At 37.5% G+C, this 12,315-nt stretch overlaps 1 protein-coding gene across 1 annotated transcript; it reads right to left on the bottom strand.

Moving 5' to 3' along the window:
- Window positions 1-3,399: 3,399 nt before the first annotated feature.
- LOC123542301 (toll-like receptor 4) lies at window positions 3,400-6,334 on the bottom strand. Its single transcript, XM_045328088.2, has one exon. It carries the CDS (start codon window positions 6,205-6,207, stop codon window positions 3,610-3,612), a length of 2,598 nt encoding a protein of 865 aa, XP_045184023.2. The 5' UTR covers window positions 6,208-6,334; the 3' UTR covers window positions 3,400-3,609.
- Between the last annotated feature and the right edge of the window lie 5,981 nt (window positions 6,335-12,315).

Here is a 12,315-nt window from a genome sequence, read left to right on the forward strand (position 1 = left end):
ACCGTTAGTGAACAACATGGATCCTGACCAGACTGCGCGGATGCATGCTGGTCACAAAGCCACTATGTTGGTTTTCCAATGGCACGGCTCATATAATTTATTTATAAAGATATTTTATTTGTTATGTGACAGTTCATGAAAGGTCTCAGTTTATATCAATATTAGGGAATTAAATGTCATTTTTCTAGTACCAGTAAAGAAGAGCGTTTGATGGGAAAGAAAGTCACACAGCACATTGTAGAATAGTTAAAAGTATAAGAAACGGACATACCTCTAAATTGGAATGGGAAGGAAAACCATACTTCGGAGATATGGGACCAGACCAAAGATTAGATTACTTTACTCTCAATATCTATAGTACCAATGTAATGATAATATGAAATGTAAAGATTATAGTGACAGAATGTGTTCGCTAAAATAGTGGAAAATAACGCATAAGCTCGGTTCCTAACACAGACATGAATGGAAAAGAAGATTTTGTTAAAGGCATTGACATTGTTTCCAGCCATATTTTACTGTATGCTTGAAAAGCAACGACGCTTCTAAAAAAAATAAGATATTATTGGTAAAGGTATCGCATTTGCTATACTGGAATGCGTTCGGTCCCCCAAAACTGGGTAAGAAGTCTTGATTTAGCTAAATTTGAAAATACTCCGTTGAAACATCATTCTTGTGTTAGAACTGATATAATCACTTGCAAAAAAAAATAATGGTGATAAAGTTGCAAAATATGAAACACGCTTGGCATAGATAAGTACAGTAAATAAAATTCTGTGCATATTATAATATCGTACACCTCAAGAGTAAAATAAAAACTAGTTATATTCCATCATCATGATAAACAGTTTAATATGGCGGCTGATACTTGCCATTTCAGCGCCGACATGTCAACACGAAAGAACGATAAATTAGTCCGCAATAGTTTTTTTTTTCCGCAATAGTTACAAATGCGCTGCTGTAAAAGCTCGTATTTACACAGGGTAGAGATTTCCTAAATTTTAAATTTTGAGTATGTCCGCGAGGTTTAATAACCGCGAAATTGTAAAAATGATATCCTACTTCCTAATACTAATGGTGAATATTTACGCAAGGATTAATTACCAAGCCACCATACTTCCGGCAGCTGCCATCAAGACAGAGGTTTGAAGAGAATAGATATCTAATATGTAAATGGTTAAAAAGACTATGTATAAGAAAATTACGCCCTTTAAAACCTTGAAGAAATATTTCATTTTTGTTTACGTTATAATTACTTTTAAAAACTAAGATGTTTTGTACAGCAATACATCAAGACAAATGGTTTAAATACAATTTGAATTTATAAACAATCAGAAGTTTATGGTAGAGTGAAAATACTGCGAAACAGTTTGCCTCGTTCGCATCCAACTGGAAAAAGACAAATGGTAACTGTAGAAGCATGTCTTGAACATCACTTATAGGATCATTCAGCGGTCTGTGTGCGTGCTCGGGTTTAACGTAAAGTAAACAAACCCAAGAAGTGATTTTTTTCAGAATCGATTCTTTTCTGCCTTTGCAGGCTTTTATGATGCATTTCGACAGTATTTGCCACATCTGATTTGTACTGAAGGGAAACTTTATCAAACGCTCTGAGGATGAAAACAGGAAGTTATCTAATTCATATACACAAATGAATATCATAATTCAGAATGTCTTTTAAATTATCCGACCGCAGGCCGGTATATATTTCCTCTTTACTTCCTGTTTATATCTGGAGTGAAGGTCATTCAACAGTTGATTACATACATTTTGATAGGTGGATGAAAATGAAAAATTCCACAGGCTTCCGAACGGAATAGAGATTTTCGAAGTTAAGGGATGTGCAGGTGCTCTGAGCTGTATTGTTAGACAGTATAATCCTTTGTAAGGCTCTTGTGGAAAAAGCTTTTAAACCTGAAACCCCTGCAACAGAGCTGAATGCTGCAGAGTTCAACTCTTGCACTCTGATACCGAACGATTTATAGTCCCCTAGTCCCCATTTTGGTCATTTCGTATCACTTGATGATTTCACAAATGCTCATTTCGACCGCCCCCTTCCCATTTTTTTGGCCCCTAGTTTTAAGTATTTTTATCAGAGCTTTCTATCTAGATTATGATTATTATTATTATGATGTATAATATGTGTTCTGTATTATATGTCCTACTTTATAAACTACATTTTTTTTATTTGTGTCGTATGTAAAATGCAGAGAACATGCACGTTTTTGGTTTTAAAATGAACATTGACTAATGCAACTGTGTATCTTTTTTTTAAAAGATATTTCTTGTCTGAATTACGACAGCTCTTGAATGAAATGTGATTGCATATACATGTTTCGATTTATGGAAGGTCGCACACTTTATTGTGTAACAATGGAAAACTATATAGAAACAAAAGATAATTTCTAACCATATTGGTTCACTAAAAATGTTAACTGTTGTACAAAAATTTAAAATAAATTAAACTTTCTTTGAAATTGTTTCCTTGACTCAGATATCTTTTCGACGAAATGTACAGGTGTTTTGACATCATTTTTTTGTAAAATGTGCATTTAAAAGAAACAAATCCCTTAAGTTAAGCGACATGTCAGGAAGGCACTGTAAGGCATATTTCTTGTTACATTATGAAATTCGGAAAAAGCCATATTTTATGTGTATTCATCGATTTTTAGTTTAAATCTTCAAACATGTATAAGAGCTTGAAAAACATGACAGGAAGAGCGATAATTATAATCTTTCCTCAAACGCTCAACTAAATTCTTTGAAAAGTACGATTAACATTCAAGAACGCAGCCTCCCAAAACGAAATCCTGCAGCTGTCTCTGTTTGAATGTATAGATTATTGACAAATATCTCTCAAGCACACTATCAGGTAATTTGGACAGGTAAAACAAAGCGATTTTCGTTTATTTCATTTCTTGTTTGTGGTTTCAACCAATTTCTCCCAGTATACCCGCACAATGCACAACTTTGACGTCACAATGATTACGTTTGAAAACTTGCTATAGATTAAGGACACAAAACATATGAATAAAAGTTTGTCTTTTCTTATGATTATTGCGATAATGAATAGAGGATAATATATGGGAGCATTTTTAATATTGAAGCATTTTATCATTTTTTTAAATGTTTAATAAATTCAGTGTGAGAAGACACAAGTGTAATATTCTTTTTATCACATTTATTTTTTTTTTCAGAAACATAAAAATTTCTTCTATATTTTTCTGTTACACTGTGTGTACCACCAACGTCTCCTATATTTAGACTGACGTCAACATCTAAGATTTGTAAAACTAGTGTGATACAAAATTTATGTGACGCTTTATTTCACTCACTACGACATCACGTGTTAAACATTTGAAATTTTTTAAACTCACTGAGTAAGATTAATAAAATACTAGACAGAGTCTAACATTTTATTGTTTAATCCGACGCGTTTATAAATTCAATATGAAAAGACACTCATGTAATATCCTCTATTCAACTGGTCGTCAATATACCTGTTCTAATCAGTATTTCATTTATATAATAATAAATGTTATGCTATATATTTTATGCTATTATCAATATTTACACGTTCTCTTTGATCATCACAAGCGTTTTATTGTTCATTCAATTAACAATTGCCTCACAAAGACTTTGCCAGAAAAGCTGCTCCCCTTCATTATTCGTTGTGTATTCCAGATAAGTGTTTAACTGAATCCATGCTAACATTTCATTTGACATATGCCTGGCTGGAATGTTTTCATACATCACCACCACCAGACAATTTGATCCGTCACGTGAGTAAATATTGTCCATTCTCGCCATGTTGAATTCGTACATGCACCAGTTACTTTTCACGAAGTCATCTGAAATGATTGCAACTGTTTTCTTACTGTTCCTTATAGCATGTAGAATATTGTCAATAACGTTCCTTCCAGGCATGAAATCTCTACCATGTACACATAGCTTTGCACCATGGTTTTCAAGATATGGAACAAGATTATCTGATACAAACTGGGAATTCTCGTCGGCATATGATATAAATGCATCATATAAGTAATCAGTATTTTCAGCTTCATCTGTAATGTTTCTGTATCCAAAATGTCGTAGTTTAGACAGTCGTATTAGATACCGAAGTTTCCAACGGTTTCGGTAGACAATCCCACCAATCAAAATCGCAAGAAAAGTTGCCAGGGCAACAGAACTGAGAACTATCACCAGAGTATATGATCGGCATTCTTTATCAAGTCTTTTGACCTTTGCTATGAAAACGTCTGCTGATATTCTTTTCCCCGTGCTGTCTTCAAAAATGTAGTCTCGAAAGCTTACCATGTTACTTTTGTATCTAACCATCCACTGCAAGAAATCTTTGTCTTCACACTTGCAAGTTATCGTGTTGTTTCTCAGGTCAATTTTAAATCTTCTCCTGTGCCGTTTCATATTATCTTCCAACTTCGTTCTAAGATAGTCGGGAAGGTTGTGAATGGCATTGAATCTCAAATTTAAGTAGTTCAGATTGTGCAAGTTATTGACATCGGCAGTCCATGTGTCGATATTATTTACACTAAGATCTAACATCTCAAGCTTAGAGAGATTAGAAAAGACATTTGGTGCTAGGTCATTTATGATATTAGATGAAAGATTCAGTACTTTAAGGTTAATCATGCTGTCAAATATATGAGAGCCTTCCTCGACGTCTGATAATATCAATCCAAGGAAATTTTGAAACAGTTGAAAATTTTCAACTGACCCAAGATTCTTGGTTGCTGTGGGTGTCACCTGTATTCCGTAGTTGCGGGACAAATCCAAATATTTCAATTTTGGAAACGGTCCTACAGGTTTAGTCCACGAATACAAGATGTTCCCTGAAAGATCAATGTATTCAAGGTTATTGTTTGGTGGATCGATGAAAATGGTAGTAACATTATAATGAAGAGTGCTGTCGGACATATGAACCTCTTTTAATTGTTTGGGAACTTTAGGAAAATTCTTTTTGAAGTCTATTGGTTTGTTTGGCTCGAAATAAGTACACCCAGCTATAGATTCACTGATGTTACGTAAGAAGTCCTCCTTCATAAAAGGGCAGTCTTCTACATCAGGGTCAAACTTAGGTACTATATTTTCTGGCTGCTGAAAATATAAACTCGGTTTGTGAGCTGAATTCTGTCTATTGGTGTACAACTTGGTTAAGTTTGACATGCAACCTAGCTGCAAAAGATAGGGGGTAAATGTAAATTTGTTATCCTCCATGTGGACTATGTTAAGTGTTTTTGGAAGGAGCAAAAGTGCGTTTGTTTCAAACAGTCTCAGACGATTACTGTTGACAGATAGCTCCCGCAAGGTTGTATTCCAAAGAAAGCAGAAATCTCTTTTCTGAACTTGTGTACCAATCCCAAACGTCGTGTACACTTGCGAATAATTAAGATTTTGTATATCTGTAAACTGAAGGCTGAAAGATACATTTCTCATACACCGAAATCCCAGCTGCATGTTCTTAGACAAGTCTAAGATTTGTAACATTGAAAGTTTCTGAAATGCCCCGGCGTGTATACGTGTAATATTACATGAAGACAGATTTAACTCTCGCAAATATATCAAATTTTCAAAGGTTCTGTTGGTGACAAGAGGCAAGTTGCAGTATCCATTTAGTCCAGACAATTCCAACTGTTTCAAAGTTTTGATGCTACGATAACTTTTCGGAAAAAATGTGTTTTTCAAACCATCGATGTACAACTCTGTTAGTTGATTCAAGTATTGCAGGTTCGGATATGCTTCATTTTCGGTCATGTTGGGCTCAAAGTTTCCGTTAAGCTTCAGTGTTGTCAAGGAAGTTGGAAAAACAGGAATCTGTTCGCCGTCTTCAACGTACACACGCAAATTATTGTGACTAATGTCAAGGACTTCAAGAATTTCGAAATAGCTGAAAGAATAGTTACTTGTTTTACTTATATTGTTTCCGGATAGGAACAAACTGGAGAGTCTTTCACATCTTTCTAGATCTTTTGCCCCAATTACTCTTATGTCATTGTTCTCTACATGTAAGGTGGAAATGTTCTGTTTTGTAATATTACCAATATGTTCACAAATATAACTTAATGGAAGCATTGTCCTTGAACAGTCCATTTCCCCGTTAGAATAACAGAAACATTTTCCATCCGGTCCACATGAGTAACGGCCTTTGGCACTTACATGTATGATAATGAAAAATATCCAAAAATAACCCATTGTTTCTGCCTTGAAGCATTATACGCAAACAACTTTACAGCAACATGTTTTTGCATCACATGAAAATAGTTCACAATTTACTTTTGAATAAGCACATTTGCTATCAAAACTATTTTTTCACACTGAACAGAGAAGGAAATTATAGAGCAAGTATCGTAAAATACCACGAGAATAAATTAAGGGCTTCTGTCAAGATTACTCCAACTCTTAAATGAGCCGCACCATGAGAAAACCAACATAGTACATTTGCGACCAGCATGGATCTGGTCAGGATCCATGATGTTCGCTTTCAAAGCCTATTGCAATTAGAGAAACCGTTAGCAATCAGCATGGATCCTGACCAGACTGCGCGGATGCGTAGGCTTGTCTGGATCCATGCTGGTCGCAAATGCAATGTTGGTTTTCTCATGGTGCGGCTCAAATAAAGTTGTTTTGATTTTTAAAGGACTGATAAAACATAAAGAGGCAAATCAGATAATTTATTTAGAGAAGGATTAAAAAGATTGTAACGTTGCATCGAAACTACGTCTTGTCTAAACAAACAAAATTGTTTCCTCGTTAGATACTTCAAAATTATTTGCTTTTTAAAAAAATTATTACAAATCGAATGAATCTGTTTGCATAGTGATGAATAAATTGATCGACAATATGAACAGTTTCCTTGTTTTGCACGATCATATCTTACAGTAATTACAATTATAACAGATTGGTTAGACGGTATTTTTAAATCAAGTTTAATCACATTTTACAAAATTCTAATAACATAATGTCAATACAAATTATTTATATATAATATGCAAAAATATTTATATTATTTTGTACACAATTCTTAATAGGAGACGAAATGCATTGTAATCGAAAGCAAAATGGTTGGGCCCAAAAGATATTGCAATGTAAGGGGACTGGACCTCCTCCATCTGTTCAAATGTTATAAAACACGGTAGTAAATTTGTCAGTATTTGGCCAAGTTTCATTTTGCTTTAAAGTTATTTTCATCTGTCCAAAAATCCATAAAATGCTGGAACTGTGAAAATGACCAATGGTACAAACTAACTGACGTAACTTTTATCAGAGATCCTAACATATGAGCCATGCCATGAGAAAACCAACATAGTGGCTTTGCGACCAGCATGGACCCATGCTGTTCGGTATCAAAGCCTATTGGAATTAGAGAAACTGTTAGCGAACAACATGGATCCTGACCAGACTGCGCGGATTCCAGTGGTCTGGATCCATGCTGGTCGCAACACATGTTTTTACCAGGCAACGGCTCAAAACAACTGAAAACATCGCATTTCTTTCTGCTGTTTTACCAATGCTCAACTCTCTCATTTAATTTACATTTTAATCCTCCGCCAATGAAATCGCGAGGGGGATATTAAATGGTGTTGTTCATCCGTCAGTGCGTCCGAGCCCACATTTGCATATTTAAGTGGCTATAGGAACAGTAGGTAACTGTACTTTTTCTTTGATGTCATTCATTCCGTAAGGCTTTTATGTGGCTATTTTTCTTTTATGTGGCTAAAAGAACAATAGAGTAGAGTTCACATAAATACCCATATGTAGGAACTTCCGTCCGTGCGTCCGTCTGAAGCCATTTCTCAGTAACTAGCAAATAGAATTTCATGAAACTTGAAACATACATGAACCAACATACTGCAATGATGCCCATCAATTTTTGTTCTGGATTGGTCAGTTTCCCTTAGAGTTATTGCCCTTGATTTAATGAAGAAGGCCCAAAAATGTCCGCCCACAGCCATTTCTAAGTAACTAGCAGGTAGAATTTCATAAAACTTGAAATAGACATGAACCAACATACTGCGATGATGCCCGTCAAATTTTGTTTGGATTGGTAAATTTTTCCGGCTTAGAGTTATTGACCTTGATTAAATGAAAAATCCACGTCTGTAGACATTTCTCTAAAACAGTTGGTAGAATTCATGAAACTTGAAATAAATATAAACCAACATACTAAGATGATGCCCGTCATTTTGTTTTAATTGGTTAATTTTCCTTAGAGTTATTGCCCTTTAACTGTTTAAAAACCTACAGATTTGTACATAGCAAACAAACCAATTGGTAGAATTTTATTAAACTTCTTTCATTATTTTCCATGAACATTTCTTATAAACATGTGAAGTCACCACCTTTCCTTGGTCACATCCCTAATCCTCCTCCTCTCCCCCCCCCCCCACCCCTACTTCCAAAAAAAAAACATCATTTCATTTTTTTATAATTTTTTCAAACCTTTAATGAATATTTATCAACATGCAAAGTTGTACCGATCCCCCACCTCACTCCTCCATCCAGTCATGCCCACCACCCCGATCATGCTTTCCACCCCCCCCCCCTTTTTTTTTCATTTTCACTCATGACTGTGTGTGAGTGACTTTAAATCTTTGTGCTGAAAAGTGAAAATGAATCACAAGATCTATGATAAAAGCTGTGACTTGTTAAATCGTCAATTATATTAAAAAGAAAATGTCATTTTGATCTGCATTTTACACTTTTCACATAGTCAACACTAAAAAACTTAGCGAGCTGTTTTCAAAAAACAATTAAATTTCCCTGTGAAAAAAAGGAAGTCAACAAAATATATTATTCATCCTTTTCGGTTTCATATCAAGAGAGATACACAAAATCTGTAGGAGGCAATGATAGATTCATGCGTGCAACATGGGTACACAACTAATAGGAATGCCTACACCATGGGGATGCAACTAGTAGGTATACGTACACCATGGGAATACAACCAGTTGGCATACATTCACCAAGGGATACAACTAGTAGACATATGTACACCATGGGAAAACAACTAGTCGGCATACATACACAATGGGGATACAACTAGTAGGCATACATACACCATGGGGATACAACTAGTAGGCATACATACACCATGGGGATACAACTCGTCGACATACATACACCATGGGGATACAACTAGTCGACATACGTACACCATGGGGATACAACTAGTAGGCATACAAACACCATGGGGATACAACTCGTCGACATACTTACACCATGGGGATACAACTAGTAGTCATACATACAGTATGGGGATACAACTAGTAGGCAAACGTTCACCATGGGGATACAAATAGTAGGCATACGTACACCATAGGGATATAACTAGTAGGCACACGTACACCATGGGGATACAACTAGTAGGCATACGTACACCATGGGGATACAACTAGTCGGCATACATACACCATAGGGATACAACTAGTCGGCATACGTACATCATGGGGATACAACTAGTAGGCATACGTACATCATGGGGATACAACTAGTCGGCATACGTACACCATGGGGATACAACTAGTCGGCAAACGTACACCATGGGGATACAACTAGTCGGCATACGTTCTCTATGGAGATACAACTAGTAGGCATAAGTACACCATGGGGATACAACTAGTCGGCATACGTACACCATGGGGATACAACTAGTCGGCATACGTACACCATGGGGATACAACTAGTCGGCATACGTACACCATGGGGATACAACTAGTCGGCATACGTTCTCTATGGAGATACAACTAGTAGGCATAAGTACACCATGGGGATACAACTAGTCGGCATACGTACACCATGGGGATACAACTAGTCGGCATACGTTCTCTACGGGGATACAACTAGTAGGCATAAGTACACCATGGGGATACAACTAGTCGGCATACGTTCTCTATGGAGATACAACTAGTAGGCATAAGTACACCATGGGGATACAACTAGTCGGCATACGTTCTCTATGGAGATACAACTAGTAGGCATAAGTACACCATGGGGATACAACTAGTCGGCATACGTACACCATGGGGATACAACTAGTCGGCATACGTTCTCTATGGAGATACAACTAGTAGGCATAAGTACACCATGGGGATACAACTAGTCGGCATACGTACGCCATGGGGATACAACTAGTCGGCATACGTACACCATGGGGATACAACTAGTCGGCATACGTTCTCTATGGGGATACAACTAGTCGGCATACGTACACCATGGGGATACAGCTAGTCGGCATACGTACACCATGGTGATACAACTAGTCGGCATACGTACACCATAGGGATATAACTAGTAGGCACACGTACACCATGGGGATACAACTAGTAGGCATACGTACACCATGGGGATACAACTAGTCGGCAGAGGTACATCATGGGGATACAACTAGTCGGCATACGTACACCATGGGGATACAACTAGTCGGCAAACGTACAACATGGGGATACAACTAGTCGGCATACGTTCTCTATATAGAGATACAACTAGTCGGCATACGTACACCATGGGGATACAACTAGTAGGCATACGTACATCATGGGGATACAACTAGTCGGCATACGTACACCATGGGGATACAACTAGTCGGCAAACGTACACCATGGGGATACAACTAGTTGGCATACGTTCTCTATGGAGATACAACTAGTAGGCATAAGTACACCATGGGGATACAAGTAGTCGGCATACGTACACCATGGGGATACAAATAGTCGGCATACGTACACCATGGGGATACAAATAGTCGGCATACGTACACCATGGGGATACAACTAGTCGGCAAACGTTCTCTATGGAGATACAACTAGTAGGCATAAGTACACCATGGGGATACAACTAGTCGGCATACGTACACCATGGGGATACAACTAGTCGGCATACGTTCTCTATGGGGATACAACTAGTAGGCATAAGTACACCATGGGGATACAACTAGTCGGCATACGTTCTCTATGGAGATACAACTAGTAGGCATAAGTACTCCATTGGGATACAACTAGTCGGCATACGTTCTTTATGGAGATACAACTAGTAGGCATATGTACACCATGGGGATACAACTAGTCGGCATACGTACACCATGGGGATACAACTAGTCGGCATACGTTCTCTATGGAGATACAACTAGTAGGCATAAGTACACCATGGGGATACAACTAGTCGGCACACGTACACCATGGGGATACAACTAGTCGGCATACGTACACCATGGGGATACAACTAGTCGGCATACGTTCTCTATGGAGATACAACTAGTAGGCATAAGTACACCATGGGGATACAACTAGTCGGCATACGTACACCATGGGGATACAACTAGTCGGCATACGTACACCATGGGGATACAAACAGCCGGCATACGTACACCATGGGGATACAACTAGTCGGCATACGTTCTCTATGGAGATACAACTATTAGGCATAAGTACACCATGGGGATACAACTAGTCTGCATACGTACACCATGGGGATACAACTAGTCGGCATACGTACACCATGGGGATACAAACAGTCGGCATATGTGCACCATGGTGATACAGCCAACATAAAAGGCGTACACTATTACGACTAACAGACAGGCTCACAACATATGGATACAACTCAACATTAGGAAACAAACACAACTAGACTAAAAGGAATCCTTACGCTATAGGGAAATGACTAGGAGACAGGCGTACAACATTTCAATACGACTAGCAGACAGACCTGCAACAAGAGAAGATTTGACTCAACATGTGGATACAACTAAGAGGCATACGTACACTATGGGGCTAAGACCAACAGACAGGCGTTAAACATAGAGATACGAGTAACTGGTTTTTATGTGATCGTGTTGTTATTTTCACTTACTACTGTTTAAATATCCACTGACCAGTAAGATTTTTTTCAGCGACAAAATAAGTCATGAAGTATTCAGGACTTACAGTAAGAAACATATAGAAAATACGTAGAAAATTATACGAGGTTTAGTGCCTTAGGAAGTTGATATGGATGATAATTGATCAACTGATGACTCGGACATAGTAATATATTCTTTAGTACTATTCTATTCCAAAGACACTGAATACATGGGTATTAACCCCGAAGTAATATATTTAAAGCCTACCACTCGTTCGATTCTCTAGAGAAATTATTGTTGACGGCAGACTGACATTCAACGGTCCTAAAAGATTACCCAAGGCAGTGAATCCCCGTGTTTTATTAATAACCTTACACAAGGCAGTGAATCCCCGTGTGCTATTAATAACCTTACCCAAGGCAGTGAATCTCCGTGTGTTATTAATAACATTACCCAAGGCAGTG

This window comes from Mercenaria mercenaria, chromosome 19, assembly GCF_021730395.1.
Source record: "Mercenaria mercenaria strain notata chromosome 19, MADL_Memer_1, whole genome shotgun sequence".
In the NCBI taxonomy this organism is placed as follows: domain Eukaryota; kingdom Metazoa; phylum Mollusca; class Bivalvia; order Venerida; family Veneridae; genus Mercenaria; species Mercenaria mercenaria.